Genomic DNA, 21,529 nt, shown 5'->3' with positions numbered 1-21,529 from the left:
TTAATTATTGTTTCAAAGAAATAGAGACTAAATAAATTAGTTATATCGGCTTCCCCATGTCTTTACTCTAAACCACATTCAGATACTTTACTTTTACCAGGCACAGCTTCATACACCCCTGTCTGCCTCCCAGGGAGGAAGTAGCTCCTTTTTATGGGGCCAGACTGGATCCCTGCTGGTGAGCTGCATGGAGGTCACAGCTGTGTCAGCTGTCAGAAAGGAAGGCATTCGCCAGCCAAGTTTTATTGCCTCAGACCTTCCCCCTGGCACTACCAGAATTCTTTCTGAAGTTAGCACAGCATGTTCATTTCAGAAAAGTGAGTGGCCAGTTTGGAAGAGCCAAGTGACAATTCCATGTCTGCTTCTATGAGAGAGAGGAAATTCCGGGCCTTCCTCCTTCCCACTCCGTCTCATCTCCTGTCTCCTGGCTCTTCTCTAACACAGTGAGCGTGCCTGCCTCAGTGAGAGCGAGGCACGCTCGCTGTAAACATAGGGTCAGCGCCAGCAGCCAACTTGTGTGATGTGGTTTTCTTTCAAACTTTCCTGACTAAATATGAGCAACTGCTTAACTTTATCTCTTTTGTTCGCTGTTGTGAGTCAGCTTGGACATTCACACCAGCCCTGTAGCCAGGGAGCCCTGCCTCTGGCTGTGGCAATCTAGAGCTACAATAAATTAGGTGTTGCTAATGATGTCATACATAGGCTTCGTTGGCCAGCAGTCAGGACAGCTTATGTGGCTCCACTAAGCATGTGCTGTTAATACCAGGCAGCAATCATGCCATGACTGTCACCCAGACAGAATGGCACTCAGTCCTGGTGTGGCAGGTCCGAGGAGCAGGGCTAGGACATTGAGACTGGTGCCTAAACTATGTTCATGACCAGTCAGAAAAAATAATCATCTTGAGTCCAGTATGTATTTTATTCCTGTGCTTCTTGGAAACTATGAGAAAGGCAATGAATGTTTAAACATGTCTAGTTTGTTTGGTTTTTGGATGTTTGATATCCTCCCCCCACACAATAATAGGCTAGAGGGGCTAGGAAAGACTTGTTTGCATGACTTTTTTTTTTTTTGTATTTTTCTGAAGCTGGAAACGGGGAGAGACAGTCAGACAGACTCCCGCATGCGCCCGACCGGGATCCACCCAGCACGCCCACCAGGGGGTGACGCTCTGCCCACCAGGGGACGATGCTCTGCCCCTCTGGGGCGTCACTCTGTTGCGACCAGAGCCACTCTAGCTCCTGGGGCAGAGGCCAAGGAGCCATCCCCAGCGCCCGGGCCATCTTTTGCTCCAATGGAGCCTTGGCTGCGGGAGGGGAAGAGAGAGACAGAGAGGAAGGAGGGGGGGGTGGAGAAGCAAATGGGCGCTTCTCCTATGTGCCCTGGCCGGGAATCGAACCCGGGACTTCTGCACGCCAGGCCGATGCTCTACCACTGAGCCAACCGGCCAGGGCCTGACTTTTTTTTTTAACCAGTGTTTTCTCTCTCATAAACAGTAGAACAACTCTTTTGAATTAAGACCATATTTCACTAGAGCCAAACTGCTTGAGTTTCCACTCCTGGCTCCATTGTTCAGACACATTACTCCACCACTCTGCTAACTCTTTGCCTCAGTTTTCATCTGTAAAACGGGGTGATGATAATAGCCCCGTGACAGAGCCATTATAACAGTGCATGATGGAATGTGTCTAGAATGTTTGGACTGGTGCTGGCTCTGTAGGGTGTGCACAGAAGATACTGGTGGGTTTTTTGTTACTGTTAGGAAATGATCATCACCAAGACTGTATTTCTAGTAGCCACAGTAAAAATGTAAAGAGCAACAGGTGAAGTTAATTTCACTGTATCTTATACAGCCCAATATTTTGAAATTACTATTATTTCAACATGTAGGGCTGGCCACATTTGTGGTGAAGCAGCTACATATGGCTACTGGCTGTTGCAGCTGTAATGTTGATGACAAGACCATAATAGCTAATGAATCACTTGATTCAGAAAGTTTCTATTCAAATACTACATAATGGGCAATGCATGTGAATAAAGCTTTTTTAAATGGTGGGGTGAAGGTGTCATTATTAATCCACACCACAGAGCTTTCTTTGTTAATTATGGTTAAATCCCTTTTTTTTCTGTGAAAGGCCTTTCTATAGTCACCTTCATGAAAAGCTGTAAAGCTGTGTGTAGCTATGGGGCAGGGGGATATGGTCCTGTAGTTAACCAGCTATTCTTCCATTTTATTTTGCAGCCATGTTTCAATAAGTAAATCCTTGGATGCTCCAGGTTATTGAGAATTTAATATTCCATTATCATTGTCTTGTTTAATACCGAGCCAACACAACAGCACCTCCCCCGTCACCTCTCAGATATATGGCGAAACTAAAGTGTGTCCTTGACCTTAGGTGTGACAGTGCAGTTCCTGGTGCTTATCCTGGAGTTTCTCATAGTGCTTACAACAGACGCTGGAGTTGTTTAATTGCCATTATATACTCATTCCACAAAATACTGTGCATATCCACCTTGTCATGATTCTCATTTCTCTCATTTCTCCCTTCAGCCACTGTGGTCCTCACCCCATGTCTTGTGGACAAGAACTCTCGCTGCACACAGTAGGCGTGAATAGATTCTAGTTTCCCTTTGATTCCAACCAACAGATTAAAACTAATTATTTTCTATAATATTTGTGTAATAAAAGCTAAATTGAAATTATTTATATACACTTTCAGCTAACACATTTGCAATTTAAGGTAGAAATTGTTCTTGAAGCAGCACCAGTTAAAATGCAATTACAGCTCCCTGAGCAGGGATAAAAGAAAGAAATGTTTTACATGTTCACTTCAAAAGTTAAAAAGTCACCTTAATATTACAGAACTGAAAATTTTCAGTTATTTTTACTAAATAAGAACAACTTCCTTCATTATGTTAAAGCAAAGATCACTTCTTACGTGTGTTTACGACCTGTATCTAGAAAACAGTGAGGGTCTGACACATGGGCTCTGTCAGGTGGTGGTGGTTCCCCTCACGCTGCCATGGGCATGCCTCCCGGTTCTTCCCACATTGGCCACAGGCTCTTTCTCACCAGAGGACCGGAAGTGCTGAGAGATTGATGCCCATGCGCGGTCTTTTGCGATTAGATAAAAGGGAGTGTTTGGGGCACCACCATGCTCAGTTTCTCCTCGCAGTATGACTCTTCCAGTGAAGAACACTACAGGCCTGATGTGGGTTTGTCTTCAAGCAGCTGAGAGCATGAGGAGGAACATTCCCTCTTGGCTCTTAGGTGATCTTGGGCAAGTTCTTTAATATCTCAAAGCTCAATGTCCTCACTCGTCAAAGACAATAATGAGGTGATAGTACCACCCTGGGGTGTCTGTGAGGATTGAGTGAGAGAAAGAAGCACAATGCCTTACATGTCATAAACACTCAGTAAGTATGAGCTGCTGGTATCGATGACATAATAATATTGTTACAAATAATTTTAATTTAATGTTATTTTAAACCAAAAACAAGTTAGAAATCAACATAGTGTTTGTAAAGTGTGTAACTAAGCCCATGGCCCATGCGGGCTGGTGTATGTTGTGAAGAGGAAGAGGAGGGAGAGCAGGCAGAGCAGTTCATGCTGGCTGGGAGCTTCAAGTGCAGTCACGGCTTCCACAGGTTTCAAGAATAGTGATGATAGAAATAGTCATGATGATAATACTTACTGAGTATCTCCTGTGCCCTGGATTAATGCCAGACATGTTAGAATCAGTAACTCGTTTAACAGTAACAAAAACCACATAAGGTAGGAGATGTTATCTCCATGATACAAGTAAGAAAATTAAAGCTCGTCAGGGGAAAAAAAGAGATAAAAAAAAACCAACTAAGAATAAAATGGCAAAATTATAACAATATACTTTAATAAAAGTAATATGAATGACTTTGGGGCAGTTATTTGTTAAAATAAGGGTTAACCTTACACAAGCCCTGCAGTACCAAGACAGTCAATCTGATAACCAAAGTAGCTACTAAGTGACTAATCAGCGGGTATGTAGTATAAATACCATGATCAAAGGTGTGATGCACCCTGGGCAGGGCAGAGCAGGATGCTGAGAAACTGGATTACACTCCTCAGAACTGTGTGCAACTTAAAATTTATAAAATGTGTATTTCTGGAATTTTCATTTAATATTTTGGGACTATAGAGGAATATAGGTAGCTGAAATTGCAGAAAGTGAAACCATGGATAAGGGGGATTACAGTAATGGATGGCTGGTTTTATGGCCTGGTTTTCTTGCATTCTAAAATAAAATCCATTTAAATGTAAAAATATGCAAGTTTTGTTACTATCCTTATTTCTCAAAATAGGTCTTTAATTTTGACTGTCTTTAATAAGTAAATCATTTGAACAATAAGGAAACATATTTGCTTGTTTTATAGATCACCATAAAATGACTCTATTAAAAGATTGTCTATAATGTTCAGTAACAATATTTAGACATAAGTTAACACTATTTTCTTAGCCAGTGTACCTCAATAGTGAGAGAAAACACCTAGTAGTTATTTTGTTAATCTAGAATTAATTTGTGCAAGAAATGCTAAGGGGCCTGTTGTAAACAGATCAAAGGAAAAAAAGAATATAGCAAAAGAGGAATATAGTTTTAAAGAATAAAATGACAATAAACAATTACAAATCAATAATAACCTTAAATGTAAATGGATTAAATGATCCAATCAAAAGACATAGGGTAGCTGCATGGATAAGAAAACAGGACCCGTACATATCCGTACATAGGCTGTCTACAAGAGACACACCTTAAAACAAAAGATGCACATAGACTGAAGATGAAAGGATGGAAAAAATATTTCACGCAAATGGAAATGAAAAAAAAGCTGGGGAAGCAATACTTATATCAGACAAAATGGACTTTAAAACAAAGACTATAGTAAGAGATAAAGAAGGTCACTACATAATGATAAAGGGAGCAATCCAACAGGAAGATATAACCATTATAAATATCTACGCACCTAATATAGGTGCACCTAAATATATAAAGCAGACTTTGATGGATTTAAAGGGCGAGATCAACAGCAATACTATAATAGTAGGGGATTTCAATACCCCACTAACATCACTAGATAGATCCTCAAGAAAGAAAATTAACAAAGAAACAGCAGACTTAAAGGACATACTAGATCAACTTGATTTAATAGATATTTTCAGAACCTTTCACCCTAAAGCAGCAGAATATACATTCTTTTCAAGTGCTCATGGTACATTCTCTAGGATAGACCACACATTAGGGCACAAAGGCAGTCTCAACAAATTTAAGAAGATTGAAATCATATCGAGCACTTTCTCTGATCACAATGGCATGAAACTAGAAATCAACCACAACAGAAAAACTGAAAAATACTCAAACACTTGGAAACTAAATAGCATGTTATTAAATAAAGAATGGGTTAACAATGAGATCAAAGAAGAAATTTAAAAATTCCTAGAAACGAACAATAACGAGTATACATCGACTCAAAATTTAAGGGAAACAGCAAAAGCACTCCTGAGAGGGACGTTCATAGCATTACAGGCATACCTCAAGAAGCTAGAAAAAGCTCAAATAAACAACTTGACCCTGCATCTAAAAGAACTAGAAAAATAACAGCAAGTAAAGCCCAGAGCTAGTAGAAGAAAGGAAATAATAACGATTAGAGCGAAAATAAAGGACAAAGAGGCTAAAGGAACAATACAGAGGATCAATGAAACCAGGAGCTTGTTCTTTGAAAAGGTAAACAAAATCGATGAACCTTTAATCAGACTCACCAAGAAAAAAAGAGAGGATTCAAATTAATAAAATTAGAAATAAGAGTGGAGAAATAACAACTGTCACAACAGAAATACAAAATATTGTAAGAAAATACTATGAAGAACTGTACACCAAAAAACTAGACTATCTAGATGAAAGGGACAAATTCCTTGAATCAGAAAACCTAAACAGACCAATTATAACAAATAAGATTGAAACAGTTATCAAAAAACTCCCAAAAAAGAAAAGTCCTGGGCCTGATGGCTTCACAAGTGAATTCTACCAAATATTCAAAGAAGAACTAGCTCATATTCTTCTCAAGCTATTTCAAAAAATTCAAGAGGAAGGAGACTTCCAAGCTCCTATTATGAGGCAAGTATAATTCTGATTCCAAAACCAGGCAAAGACAACACAAAGAAAGAAAATTATAGGCCAATATCCCTGATGAATTTAGATGTTAAAATCCTCAACAAAATATTAGCAAACCAGATCCAGCAATATATGAAAAAAATTATACAAAGTGGGATTTATTCTGGGGAGGCAAGGCTGGTACAATATTCACAAATCAATCATTGTGATTCATCACATAAACAAAAGGAAGGAGAAAAACCACAAGATAATATCAATAGATGCAGAAAAAGCATTTGATAAAATCCAGCACCCATTCATAATCAAAACTCTCAGCAAAGTGGGAATACAGGGAACATACCTCAACATGATAAAGGCCATCTATGACAAACCCACAGCCAATATCATACTCAATGGGCAAAAATTAAAAGCAATCCCCTTAAGATCAGGAACAAGGCAGGGGTGCCCCCTTTCACCACTCTTATTCAACATACTTCTGAAAGTCCTAGGCACAGCAGTCAGACAAGAAAAAGTAATAAAAGGCATTCAAATTGGAAAAGAAGAAGTAAAACTATCATTATTTGCAGATTATCTGATATTGTATATAGAAAACCCTAAAGTCTCAGTCAAAAAACTACTAGACCTGATAAATGAATTCAGCAAGGTGGCAGGATATAAAATTAATACTCGGAAATGAGGCATTTTTATACACTAACAATGAACTGTCAGAAAGAGAAATTAAGGAAGCAATCCCCTTTACCATTGCAACCAAAAAAATAAAGGACCTAGGAATAAATTTAACCAGGGAGATTAAAGACTTGTACTTGGAAAATTATAAAACATTGATAAAAGAAATCAGGGAAGATACAAACAAGTGGAAGCATATACCGTGCTCATGGTTAGGAAGAATAAAACCATTAAAATGTCTATATTACCCAAAGCAATCTATAAATTCAATGCAATACCAACTAAAATACCAATGACTTACTTCAAAGATATAGATCACATATTCCAAAAATTTATATGGAACCAAAAGAGAACACGAATAGCCTCAGCAATCTTGCAAAGGAAGAATAAAGTGGGAGGTATCACACTTCCTGATATCAAGTTATACTACAAGGCCATTGTACTCAAAACAGCCTGGTTCTGGCATAAGAACAGGCATATAGATCAATGGAACAGAACTGAGAACCCAGAAATAAACCCACACTTTTATGGACAACTGATATTTGACAAAGGAGGTAAGAGCATACATTGGAGTAAAGACAGCCTCTTCAACAAATGGTGTTGGAATAATTGGACTGCTACCTGCAAAAAAATGAAACTAGACCATCAACTTATACCATTCACAAAAAAAACCCCAAAATGGATAAAAGACTTAAATGTAAGCCATAAAACCATAAGCATCTTAGAAGAAAACATAGGCAGTAAGCTCTCTGACATCTCTCGCAGCAATACATTTGCCGATTTTTCTCCATGGGCAAGTGAAATAAAAGACAGGATAAACAAATGGGACTATATCAAACTAAAAAGCTTCTGCACAGCTAAAGACAATAAGAACAGAATAAAAAGACAAATTACACAATGGGAGAATATATTTGACAATACATCTGATAAGGGGTTAATAACAAAAATTTATAAAGAACTTGTAAAACTCAATACCAGGAAGACAAACAATCCAATCAAAAAATGGGCAAGAGAAATGAATAGACACTTCTCCAAAGAGGACATACAGATGACCAATAGGCATATGAAAAAATGCTCAACATCACTAATCATTAGAGAAATGCAAATTAAAAACACAATGAGATATCACCTCACACCAGTCAGAATGGTGCTCATCAACAAAACTACACAAAATAAGTGCTGGCGAGGATGTGGAGAAAAGGGAACCCTCCTGCACTGCTGGTGGGAATGCAGACTGGTGCAGCCACTATGGAAAACAGTATGGAGATTCCTTATGAAATTAAAAATTGAACTGTCTTTTGACCCAGCTATACCAGTTTTAGGAATATACCCCAAGAACACCATAGCACTGTTTGAAAAGAAGAAATGAACCCCCATGTTTGTGGCAGCATTGTTCACAATAGCGAAGATCTGGAAACAGCCTAAGTGTCCATCAGTGGACGAGTGGATTAAAAAGCTTTGGTACACGCCCTGGCCGGTTGGCTCAGCGGTAGAGCGTCGGCCTAGCGTGCGGAGGACCCGGGTTCGATTCCTGGCCAGGGCACATAGGAGAAGCGCCCATTTGCTTCTCCACCCCTCCGCCGTGCCTTCCTCTCTGTCTCTCTCTTCCCCTCCCGCAGCCAGGGCTCCATTGGAGCAAAGATGGCCCGGGCGCTGGGGATGGCTCTGTGGCCTCTGCCCCAGGCGCTAGAGTGGCTCTGGTTGCAACATGGCGACGCCCAGGATGGGCAGAGCATCGCCCCTGGTGGGCATGCCGGGTGGATCCCGGTCCGGTGCATGCGGGAGTCTGTCTGACTGTCTCTCCCTGTTTCTAGCTTCAGAAAAATGCAAAAAAAAAAAAAAAAAGCTTTGGTACATATATACTATGGAATACTACTGAGCCATAAGAAATGATGACATCGGATCATTTACAACAACATAGATGGACCTTGATAACATTATACTGAGCGAAATAAGCAAATCAGAAAAAACTAAGAACTATATGATTCCATACATAGGTGGGACATAAAAATGAGACTCAGAGACATGGACAAGATTGTGGGGCTTATGGGGCAGGGGGGAGGGCAGGGAGGGGGTTGGGAGAGGGGAGGGGCACAAAGAAAACCAGTTAGAAGGTGACGGAAGACAATTGAACTTTGGGTGATGGGAATGCAGCATAATGAAATGTCAAAATAGCCTGGAGATGTTTTCTCTGAACATATGTACCCTGATTTATCAATGTCACCCCATTAAAGTTAATTTTAAAAATTTGTGTTTACAACAGTTGTTAGAATTTAGAATCATAATTTGTAGGTTCCATAATAGTTTCACATTAGAAAGTGGTTTTCACTTTCTGAAAAGCAGAAGTGATTGATTATCTTGATATTTTTTAAAAAGCAATTCAAATATTATATTTTTCTTTTTTTTAATTTTTTTTTTAAATTTTTATTTTATTTATTCATTTTAGAGAGGAGAGAGAGGGGGAACGAGAGAGAGAGAGACAGAGAGGAGAGAGAGACAGGGGGGAGGAGCTGGAAGCATCAACTCCCATATGTGCCTTGACCAGGCAAGCCCAGGGTTCCGAACCGGCGACCTCAGCATTTCCAGGTCGACGCTCCATCCACTGCGCCACCACAGTCAGGCTATATATTTTTCTTAAATGGAAATATCAGACACTTTATACAGAAGGCTACTAAGTCTTTTTCCATTTCATAAGTATATACCATTGAGTTTATTTATTTTCAAGTAAAACAGACACACAATATTAAAATTATTTACAAGATACTCAAAAAATGTACACCATGAAAAAGTAAGTCTCTCTTCTACCTTCTGTCCTAGCTACCCAGATCCTTCTCAGAACTATCTACTGTTAAGTGTCATTTCTTAGTTGTTCTACAGATACAGGTGTGTGTTTGTATATGTGTATGTAAAATATATATATATATACACACATAATTGCATGAATTATCAATTTATTTCACCAGTCCTCTCCTGATTGGCAGTGTGTTCTTTTTAGTTATTTACTGTTATAAACAATATTATCCTACTAGTGTATTTCTGTGAGACTAGATTGCTGCATGTAGAAAGGTTGTATCAAATGGAATTTTTTAAAGTTTAATAAACATTGCTAATTATTCTTTATGGGGGAAAAGCCCTGAAATTCAGAAATATTAACTACTTTGACCACGGTCATATTTGGCAAGTAGGGATTGCAAACAGGGCTGTGAACCCAGGTAGCAAGGGTATGAGTTTGGAGGTTGGAGAATTAGGCACAGGCCCGTCTTTAGGGCCCCATAGTGAGAATGGGAGTTTGTTGAAAGCTCTGAGCAGAGACGTGACATGATCTTGTGTACATTTTAAAAGGGCCACTGTGTGGCTGGTAACTAAATCTAGAAGAGTCGAATGGATTGAGCTGGTCAGAGGCCCAGGGAAACTGCTTTGTACACTGCTGTCTGGCTCCAGCGGTGCCAGCGCTGCTGTGGTGCACATCTCCAGGGCCCCTTCTCATCGTCTCTAGGTAAATGGCATCCTGGTAAGCAAAAAGTGGAGGCCCAGTGGCGGTCAGTTTCACCTTTTGCGAGTGCGGTTACAAAGGCCAAGGGTAACGATCCAGGGACGATCTGAAGCATCTGAGAAATGATACACAGTAGTCTCCCCTTACCTGTGGGGGTTGTTCCAAGGCCCACCCACCCCCAGTTGATACCTAAAACTACAGACAGCACCAAGCCCCTCACACACGTTTATATATTTCTACACACATCTTTTCAGGTAAAGGAAGCACTTTCTGGCTTCTCTGTGGTCTGAGCTGCCAGCATCACTACTCTGTGCTTTGGGCCATTATTAAGTAAAGTAAGGGTGACTTGAACATATGCACTGTGATACCGTGACAATTTATCTGATTACCAAGATGTCTTCTGAGTGACTGTGGAGACATTGGACAAAGGGATGATTCACGTCCTGGGCAGGACACCAGACGGCACAAGATTTCATCCCATTACTCAGAAAAGCTCACAATTTAAAACTTAACAAATTGTTTATTTCTGGAATTTTTTATTTGGTACTTCTGGACTACGGTTGACCATAAGTATCTGACACCGCAGAAAGTGACACTGCTGATAAGGGGGAGACGGCTGTTCAGTAGATTTCTGCCCAGATGATCACTGCTTACCTGTCAGAGTGAAGCGTGCCGCCTCCCTCTGCCAATCCAGGGATCACGGGGGTTTCCACTCAATACCAAGCCTGCCAGTTACCAATGAGAGAGGCCACTGGCAGTTTTCATTCAACTTAGAGGAATGACAGGGTTTCAGTGAATGCTGCCAACCTGCCGAAGGACATTTGATGAGTCTGCTAAGCTTGTCTTCCTTTTCCTCTTTTGTGTGACTGTCAAGTGAAGGTGTGATCCAGTTGACAGTGTAACATCTTTCAGGTCATTGGTTCACTCTTAGAGCCATCACGTCCTCCCCTCAAAATCTTTGGGCAAAGTGAGTTAATGACGAGAAAGTGACTGAGCTTTTAAGCCATAGCATGTGATTAAGCAGAAAGAAGCAGTTTTTAGGCAAAAGCATTTTGTGTGTGTGTATGTGTATTAAACTTAGAACTTGCCTATTTTTATGCTTATATGGCTAATTCTTTCCAGAGGCATCAGAAATAAACTTTTTAGGAGAACTAAATGCTGTCCTATAAAAGAAGCAAATATTCCAGGGAATAAACTAAGCTCAGGTCATATTGCTGAGACAGCCTCCCAGGCACTGTGCCCTGGAATCTCAGAGATTAAACTATTTCAGGACAGGTGACTGTCTTTTCCAGAGAATCTCCATTCCAACAAGCTATGTATGGTATCCCAGTCTACTTGTGTATTAAAAAGTTACTCGGATAGTTAAGCCATGGCCAGATAGCACAGCTGGTTAGAGCACCGTCTTGAAGCGCAGAGCCCCCCCCCCCCCCCCCCCCCCCCGGTCAGGGCACATACACGAACAGATTGATGTTCCTGTCTCTCTCCCTCTCTCCCTTCCTCACTCTCTAAAATCAATACAATAAACATTAAAAAAAAAAAGAAAGAAGAGGAGGGAAGGGAAAGGAAAGAGAAAATTTTAGGCCTGACCTGTGGTGGTGCAGTGGATCAAGTGTTGACCTAGAACATTGAGTTCACTGGTTCGAAACCCTGGGCTTGCCTGGTCAAGGCACATATGGAAGTTGATGCTTCCTGCTCCTCCCTCTTCTCGCTCTCCTGTCTCTCTAAAAGAATCAATAAATCTTTAAAAAAAAAAAGTGATTCCCGGCCAGGGCACATAGGAGAAGCGCCCATTTGCTTCTCCACCCCTCCGCTGCGCCTTCCTCTCTGTCTCTCTCTTCCCCTCCCACAGCCAAGGCTCCATTGGAGCAGAGATGGCCCGGGCGCTGGGGATGGCTCTGTGGCCTCTGCCCCAGGCGCTAGAGTGGCTCTGGTTGCAATATGGCGACGCCCAGGATGGGCAGAGCATCGCCCCCTGGTGGGCAGAGCGTCGCCCCATGGTGGGCGTGCCGGGTGGATCTCGGTCGGGTGCATGCGGGAGTCTGTCTGACTGTCTCTCCCTGTTTCCAGCTTCAGAAAAATGCAAAAGAAAAAAAGAAAAAAAAAAAGAAAAAAAAAGTGAAAGTTAAGGAATTCTTTCCTCTATTCAACTCACATCTCCGAGGCTCTAATTTAAGCCAGTTCCTTCTTATTCGGCCTTCTCTGGCCATGGAGAGGGGCTGGTCAGCATCTTCCACATACAAGAGACTAATCACACTGCTCCTTGCTCACCTTTTCTTCAGGCCGCGGGATCCTACTTGCTTTAACCCTTTCTGTGCAGGATTTATTCTCCATTCCTTTCGTCACTTTGGTTGGTCTTTCCTAGACTGTCCCAGAGATTCTTTAATTCCCTTCATGTATTTTTAAGAAGTTATTTTCTCTTAAGAAAATCTGAAACCTCTCACTTTTGGGTGCATTTGGTTCAGATTTTGGTCATCTTGTTAAGTGACTGGACCGAGCTTAGTGCCTTTTCTTTACAATACCTTCTATTACCTTCATCTGAGTGGGTCACACTGGGGCAGAGTAAACCACCCAATTTAAAAACTGATTTCTGCTATTCTTGCCTTTCTCCCTTAAGAGTTGATAAAGAAGGAGCATCTGAATGAAGAATGGGGGAAGACGCCAATCCCACATCGCACCCGTATAACTTGTTAGAAAAGACGTGTGAACGTAGGGAGTTGAAGGAACATGGGATGGGATGCCACTCTGGCTTTTGGACCGGTTGGGAGACCACCTGGTTCACCTTGATGAAAAAACAGAAAAGGTCTCCAGCTTTATTATCACTTCACATTTGCAGAATTGGAGGGAAGGTGGAATGATAGGGTAATCCATATACTTGAATGATTTTTCTTGGCCAGAATCACTCAGCGCTTTCTTTATGTTTGCATTGCTTTCCAGTGGGAGAGGGGGTTTCATACAAAGCAGGTGATTTTTTTGCCTGCTTCTCTGAGCTGTTTGAGAAACACTAAAGTTCATTCTAGGCTTCAAGATGGCCATCCAGAAACCTAGGTAGCAATTCTCTTGTTTATTTCTGTGTTGGTGTAGACACCTTCCGGCCCCGACGCTGAGGCAGCCCCTCCGTGCCGGGCGAGAAGCCACCGGGCCTTGCGCTGTGTCCTGCAGAAGTGTTCCGACTCAGCTTTCAGGGCGCCAGGTGGCCCAGAAAGACTTCATTCAGTTTCTCTCTTCACTCCATTTTCTTTCTGCACATCAGGGGTTAGTATTTTTGGTGGCTGGCACTGTTTGGTTACAGTCCACTTCTTTGGTGACAGGAACTTTGTGGTCCATTAATCACAAAACCCCTGCTCCTCTTGTGACCTGTTTCTCTGAGCAGAATGCTAACGCCAAGGGGAATTTTTTTTTTTAATCCTGGGGAAATAATCCTGGAGTTCTGAATCTTTTTTCTTTGTTTTCCATAAATGTTTGGTCAGCAATCTTGTGGAAAATGTTTCTTAATAATATTAATGGTGATAGCTGTACTGAGGGCTTTCTAGGTGCTAAGTGGTTTACATCAATTTTTATCTTTTTCACAATGTGGTAAGATTGATACTAGTATTACTTCTTTTTTACTGATGAGGAAACTTGAGTTGCAGAAAGTTTGACTATCTCTCTGGGATTACCTGCCTGGTCAACGCTGACCTTGGTGAGCAGCTTACCTTGCAAACCAGGTATTTAGCAACTTCGATGCACTATGTCCCTAGTATGTGAGGAGATGCTTAGTATGAGTTAAACCACTAATGTTTATTGAGGCTGCATGTGCCAGGATCAGTTTTAAGCCCTGTACATGGATTAATTATCTCATTTAATGCTGACGTAAACCCTATCAAGTAGATGCTCCTGTAATTATCTCTAGTGAGAAAATTTTGAGGCTCAGAAAGATAGGCATCTTTGTCAGGGTCACAGAGTGGTTGAGCCATAAAGCTAGAATCCCACCCAAGCAGTCTGGATCTGGAACCTCTTGATTTCATCTAAACTCGATATTCCCATGCTGCTGGAAGTCTTGCCAGAAGGTGGCCGGGGGTAGAGGCAGGGAGCGGTGACCGTAGAAAATATGGGACTCCTACCTGAGACACAAACAGTTCTGTACAGCCTCAAATGAAGTATTTTCCTGGTTAGTTGGTAGTGCAGAAACCTGGGCCAGTAAGCCTACTGGCAGTGATCCAGGCCTGTGTCCTGCAGGGTTGGTCAGATTTGACCCCGGGGCTGACTCAGGCCTGTGTCCTGCAGGGTTGGTCAGATTTGACACCGGGCTGATCCAGGCCTATGTCCTGCAGGGTTGGTCAGATTTGACACCGGGCTGATCCAGGCCTGTGTCCTGCAGGGTTGGTCAGATTTGACACCGGGCTGATCCAGGCCTGTGTCCTGCAGGGTTGGTCAGATTTGACACCGGGCTGATCCAGGCCTGTGTCCTGCAGGGTTGGTCATATTTGACCCCGGGCTGACTCAGACCTGTGTCCTGCAGGGTTGGTCAGATTTGACACCGGGCTGATCCAGGCCTGTGTCCTGCAGGGTTGGTCAGATTTGACACCGGGCTGATCCAGGCCTGTGTCCTACAGGGTTGGTCAGATTTGACACCGGGCTGATCCAGGCCTGTGTCCTGCAGGGTTGGTCAGATTTGACACCGGGCTGATCCAGGCCTGTGTCCTGCAGGGTTGGTCAGATTTGACACCGGGCTGATCCAGGCCTGTGTCCTGCAGGGTTGGTCAGATTTGACACCGGGCTGATCCAGGCCTGTGTCCTGCAGGGTTGGTCAGATTTGACCCCGGGCTGACTCAGACCTGTGTCCTGCAGGGTTGGTCAGATTTGACACCGGGCTGATCCAGGCCTGTGTCCTACAGGGTTGGTCAGATTTGACACCGGGCTGATCCAGGCCTGTGTCCTACAGGGTTGGTCAGATTTGACACCGGGCTGATCCAGGCCTGTGTCCTGCAGGGTTGGTCAGATTTGACACCGGGCTGATCCAGGCCTGTGTCCTGCAGGGTTGGTCAGATTTGACACCGGGCTGATCCAGGCCTGTGTCCTGCAGGGTTGGTCAGATTTGACACCGGGCTGATCCAGGCCTGTGTCCTGCAGGGTTGGTCAGATTTGACACCGGGCTGATCCAGGCCTGTGTCCTGCAGGGTTGGTCAGATTTGACACCGGGCATGTCCTGCCATTTTTGTGTTCTTGTCACCCCCAACTTTCTCTGTACCATAGAGCCTTTATTTTTCTTTTCTTTCTTTTTATTTTTTTATTATTATTGAGAGGAGAGGAGAGGAGGCAGAGAGACAGATTCCTGCATGTGCCCTGACCAGGATACACCTGGCAAGCCCCATGGGACAATGCTCTGCCCATTTGGGGCCAGTGCTCCATTGCTCTGCAACCAATCTATTTTTAGTACCTGAAGTGGAGGTTCTACTGAGCACCCAGGGCCAACTTGCTCAACCAATCGAGCCATGGCTGTGGGGAGGAGGGAGAGAAGGGGGAGGAGATGGGGTGGAATCGAACCTGGGACATCCACATACTGGCCAATGTTCTACCACTGAGCCAACCTGCCAGGGCCAGAGCTTTTCTAACTGATGTTCTTTTTTTCTTCCCTCTCTGGTTCCCCGTTCAGCTTGAGGCTTTTTATTCTATCTTCACCACGGAGCAGCAAGACCACGTCAAGTCGGTGGAGTATCTGAGAAATAACTTTCGACCACAGCAGGGTCTGAATGACAGGGTGGTGTCCAAGTCCGCTGTCCGTGATGCCTGGAACCATGACATGACAGACTTCTTAGAAAACCCACTGGGGACAGAAGCTTCTAAAGGTATATTTGGATAATGTGCTCTTGCCCTGAGAAAGATTCCTTATCATAAATTACTTTAAATTAAAAGGAGTTCAAACAACCAAGAATTGGAACTCGGTGTTCAAAGCATATGTTCTTGTAATAGAGAGACTTATCTGGATGGTAAATGATAGCATTTGTGGGAATAACTTCAATTAAGCAGATATATGCAAAATTGCCCTTTTGACTAGTAATATATTGGTCATTCTCTCTGATTCTTTACCTTGTAACATCAACACTAGTTAGTTTGTATCTAGCTTTTGGGTGTCTTACTTTTTAACTGTTTCCCTGATGAGTCAGGAGTTTATCTCTGAGCTCAACATCAGGACCTTGGACTTGTTCCCAGGACCCTGGTCTGCAGTTCTTACAGACAGCCACTCCAGGCAAGGACTCCACCTCCAGCTCTGCCCCAACTAGACACCACATGGCCTTTTAAAACTATTACTTTATTACTTAACAGTTTAATTTCCCTATCTGATAAATGTAAGATTATTATTTTCAGGCATCTGATCTTTTTCATTTCTACTTTTTTATGTGAAATAACCATGAATTTCTTTCCCAGGAAACGAGAAAGTCTGATTCTACCCTGGCAGCCCTCCCTTCAAGCTCTGGGACTTGTCATAATTGTGGCTTAGAGCTTGGGAAACACTTAGAGGAGTAAGGCTGATCAAAGTCCTATTACTAGGAAGGGAAGAAGGAATAAGGAGGCATTTTTATGGATCTTCCCCAGGCCAGTGCTCTCCTTCTTTGAAATTATTAACATGGGTAATACAGGATGAGCTGTGTCATTTATTAACACTGGAATTTTTAGTGTGGTGAGTTACATGGGCGGCTTTATTTCAAGAGTGCCCCCACCCCCCAATAAAAGGGACCAGGTTACTGGCATATGACCTTTGTGGGAACAGGGGAACAAGGTTCTGTTCCACAAATAACTGCGTTGATGTGCACTTTGATGGTTAAGAACAAGCCCATTCTCCAGGCTCATATATCTGAAAAGGAGCTAAAAGAAAAGGGAGTTTAAGAGTGTGACTATATCCTTCCTGTCGCTGTGGTTTTAAGGATGGTGAGAAGCTAGTCTGGCTGGATTCCATCAAGAACTGCTTGAGATTCAAGAAATTTGGGGCTGACCTTGGGAAACAGGGCTCTTAGGGGCTATTTTGTGAGAGATGAACTTAGAGGACATGGGGGGACGAGGAGTTTTTATCTCAAGTGAGCACCAGATCCGTTAGTTCAGAATTGCTGAGATTGTGACAGTTACAAAGTTCCTTCCTAAAAGAACAGGCTGAAAATACAATATATATCAGCTGTGCAAAGAGAATGCATTCCCTTTTCTACCCAAGAAAGTGAAGATAATGGTTCCTATTGCATTAGATTCCTGAAGTGGGCCGAAGCCTCCAGTGAAAGGGCTTTCCCTGAATTTGAACAGAGCCATGGACCTGTTCTTAAATATAGGGGGTCAGTTTTTTATTTTACAAGTTTTCTTGCAATTATCACAGTGTCCATTGCTGACTCCTAAGATGTGTGAATATTAAGATATTTTGTGATCTTTCTAGAGGCAGAGAAAGATGTAGGTGCTGTAATATTTTTTAAACAAAGTGTTGGAGTGTGAACATAGAGCAAAGCATGCACATAATACACGCACAACTTGATGAATGTTCACAACTGAGTACACTTGAATAACTAACACCCAGGTGAAGAAGTTTACAACTCCACTGCTTTGTTTCCTGTCACAGACTGTTCCCAAAGGTAACCATGACCCTGAGTTAGCTTTGCCTGCTGGTAAGTGTCATATAAATAGAACCCTCCAAATGTCCTTTTTGTGTCTTGCTTTTTTTGCTCGTCACTGGGTTTGAGAGGTAACCTGTACTGTCTCATGTAGTTTGTTCTTCTTTATTGTTGATTTTCACTGTGTGAGTGTACCTGAATTGATATATCCTTTTCCATAGACATGAATATATGGATTATTTCCAAGTGTGGGTTTTTTAATAAGCATATGGAGACATGTCTATAGGGTATGCACCCGGAAGTGAGGAGACTGCAGCCGGCACGCACAGGCGAGTTCAGGTTTGGTTGCCAGGATACTGCTGAACATTTCCCATGCTGGTTGTGTGTACCGCGGCACAGGAAAGGTCATATTTTTACAGCCCTTCTTTTTTAGGCATAATTTATATGCCATAACATTCAGCTATCACAAATGTACAATTCAACAATTTTTAGTAAATGTATACTTTTACAGCCACTAGCCACCCAGAGAGACTCTCCCTGCCTGTCTGCAGCAGCTCTTTCCTTTGGCCTCCTACTCCGGGCAGCTCTGGTCGGCCTCATCTTCCTCTTGGTGTTAAGGCTGCAAGATGGATCCATAATGTTGTATATTCATGTATCATAGCTTATTTCTTTTTATTGCTAGCTAGTCTATTTGTTTTATATTTTAATCACAGCTTTATTGAGATTTAATTTACATACCATAAAGTTCATTCTTTCAAACATACACGTCAGTGGTTTTTAGTATAGTCACAAAGTTGTGCAGTCATCACAACTATTTACTGTCGTAATGTTTTTATCGCCCCCACAGAGAAACTCCATTCCTATTAGCTGTCACTCCTGCCCTCATTCCTTTTCTTTCCCCCCCCCCCCAAAGTTTCCAGCCCAAAGTAACCACTGATGTACTTCCCATCTCTGGATTTGCCTGTTCTGACATTTCATATAAATGGACTCATGCAATCTATGATTTTTTCATCTCTGGCCTATTTCACTTAGCATTATATTTTTAAGGCTCATCCATATTCAAGCATATATTAGAATTTCATTCTATATTTTCCCTGGCCAGGTAGCTCAGCTGGTTAGAGCATCGTCCTGATACACTCAGATTGCAGGTTTGATCCCATCAGGGCACATACAAGAATCAACCAATGATAGTATGAATAAGTGGCACAGCAAATCAATGTTTCTCTCTCTCTCTAAAAATGAATAAATAAATTGATTAGTTAACTAAAATTTTTTTTAAACACTTTAAAAAAAAGAATTGCATTCCATTTTTGACTAAATATATAGTATACCATTGATTCAATATGCCACATTTGGTTTATCCATTTATCAATTGATAGACATTTGAGGTTTTATCACTTTTTTGGCTCTTATGAATGGTGCTATGAACATTTATATTTGAGTTTTTGAATGAATATAAGTTTCAATTCTTTTGGATATAAAACTCAGGAGTAGAATTGCTGAATCATCTAGTAACTATGTTTACATGATTTTTTGTTTTGTTGTCTTTTTCTTTTTTTATTGGCTGATTTTAGAGAGGAAGGGAGAGAGAAAGGGGAAGCATTTATTTGTTGTTCCACTCAGTTTTGCATTCATTGGTTCTCATATGCTATGTGCCCTGACTAGGGATCAAACCTGCAACCTTGGTGTTTCGGGACCATGCTAACCAGTTGAGCTACCACACCAGAGCCTGTGCTTACCCTTCTGAAGAACTACCAAATTGTCCCCGGCCGGTTTCTCAGTGGATAGAGCATCAGCCCAGCATGCAGACATCCCAGGTTCAATCCCAGGTCAGAGCACACAGGAGAAGCAACCATCTGCTTCTCCACCCCTCCCCCTTCTCTCTCTCTCTCTCCTCCTCCTGCAGCCATGGCTCCATTGGTCCGAGCATAGCCCTGGATGCTGAGGATAGCTTGGTTAATTTGAGCATCAGTCCCAACTGGGTTTGTGGGGTGGATCCTGTTTGGGGCACATGCGAGAGTCTGTCTCACTCTCTCAACTTCTCTCACTTAAAAAAAAAAAAAAAAAAAAAAAAAAGAACTGCGAAATTGTTTTCCAAAGTGGCTATGTGTTTATATTCTGATTGGCAGGGTAGGAGGGATCTGATTTCTCCATATCCTTACAACACTTGTTATACCTCTTTTACTTGGCCAGCCTAGTGGATGTGAAGTAGCATCATTTGGGGATTTTGATTTGCACTTTTCTAACGACTAATAATGTCCCTGTTTGCTTTTAAATGCACATGCCATGGAACCGTGGTCCACATGACCGAATGCTCCCCCTTCCCCGCTGCCCCCCGAGAAAACACAAGGAACTCCAGGGCACTGCAGGGCCTAAGGCAACACAGGTGCTGGCAGTCCTCGGGCAGCCGGAGGACCCAGGTGACTGACGAGAGATCTAAGCAAGAAAGAGCCAGTACACGACTAGTTTCCTTCCCCTCAGTATCCTGCAGAAAGGGTTTCAGAAAGAGAAGGATAGTATTCTGTGATTGTCAGGTAATTCAAAAGGAAGCAATCCTGTCTGACATTCTCTGATCATTACTAGAAGCTTTCAGTGCTTAGCAGAGCTATGATGTTGAGCATGCAGCTATGCATTTATTGGGCTATTTTCACAGAAGAAAGAAAAATTAATTAGCTAGGACAAGAGTCAGTGAACTTCTTTGTTTAAGTACCATGTAGTGGATGTGGTGGTGTCCGTTGCAGCTCCTTAGCTCTGCATGTAGCACGAAGGCAGCCACAGACAGTACCTAAGTGCCTGGATGTAGAAATTTTAAAACTTAATTTATAAAAATTGGATGAGAGTCTTGATTTGGCTTGGGAACCATAGTTTAAATGATCCCTGCCCTAATTGAAGGCTCAAACTAAAATTGAACCTAATCACAGGTTTGCTTTAAAGTAACTATTTTCTGTCTTAAAAATGATAGCGGCCATGAGTGTGAAAGTGTCCATTGGTTGGTTTTACTCCTCCATTCCACCACAGAACCCTTGGACCAAACTCTCCAGGTTTGTTAACTGGCAGTTCCCCATCACAGGTGGTCATCTTTCCTACCAGGGCTGTAGCAGAGCCTCAGTAGACTAAATACAGCGTCCCACCTCTTTGTCTCCGGGCTGCGGTCGTTAACTCATGTGCACTGAGCAGCCCTGTGGGGGATGCTTGGGCTAATGTGCCCCCACCCTTCCCCCTGCCAGCAGGGTTGGATGTTCAAAATAGAGAAAACAGAATCAAGCCTTTCCATGCCAATAATGAGATGCATGGCCATGTGAGACACCAAAGGAAAGGGGGAAGTCATCATAAAGTAGAAAGCTTTAGTTCTAGTAAATGAAAACAATATTTAGGCAGATTGTTCAAGGGCCATCCAGTCAGCTGGTCTGCCCTGTGTCGGTAAATAACGTGGATGGACTTTCGTATTTAATGGGCTGTCGTGTCCATTACTCTGCAGCACATCCCGGGCCCACAGAAGAGCAGTCGGTGATTAAGTGCTGACTACTGTCGTTGTGAAGACGTTTGGAACAGAGAACTGAGAAAAGTAACTTTCCTTCCAACAACATGAAACATATGGTTTATTAATTTAACGAAACCTGTTCAGATCACAGCGGAATCAAAACCACTCGATCTGATAATT

The 21,529-nt window shown here is 42.4% G+C and overlaps 1 protein-coding gene across 3 annotated transcripts in view; it reads left to right on the top strand.

Moving 5' to 3' along the window:
* Window positions 1-21,529, top strand: part of PTPRG (protein tyrosine phosphatase receptor type G) — a 926,569-nt gene that overhangs the window by 777,924 nt on the left and 127,116 nt on the right. For all 3 annotated transcript variants that reach the window (XM_066245729.1, XM_066245728.1, XM_066245730.1), the window contains exon 8: window positions 15,933-16,125. In XM_066245729.1, the coding sequence (XP_066101826.1) occupies window positions 15,933-16,125 (193 nt within the window). The remainder of the gene's footprint in view (window positions 1-15,932; window positions 16,126-21,529) is intronic.

This window comes from Saccopteryx bilineata, chromosome 10 (genome assembly GCF_036850765.1).
Source record: "Saccopteryx bilineata isolate mSacBil1 chromosome 10, mSacBil1_pri_phased_curated, whole genome shotgun sequence".
In the NCBI taxonomy this organism is placed as follows: Eukaryota; Metazoa; Chordata; class Mammalia; order Chiroptera; family Emballonuridae; genus Saccopteryx; species Saccopteryx bilineata.
Note: the sequence above shows the minus strand (reverse complement) of the source record. Positions and strands in the feature narration are given on the sequence as shown.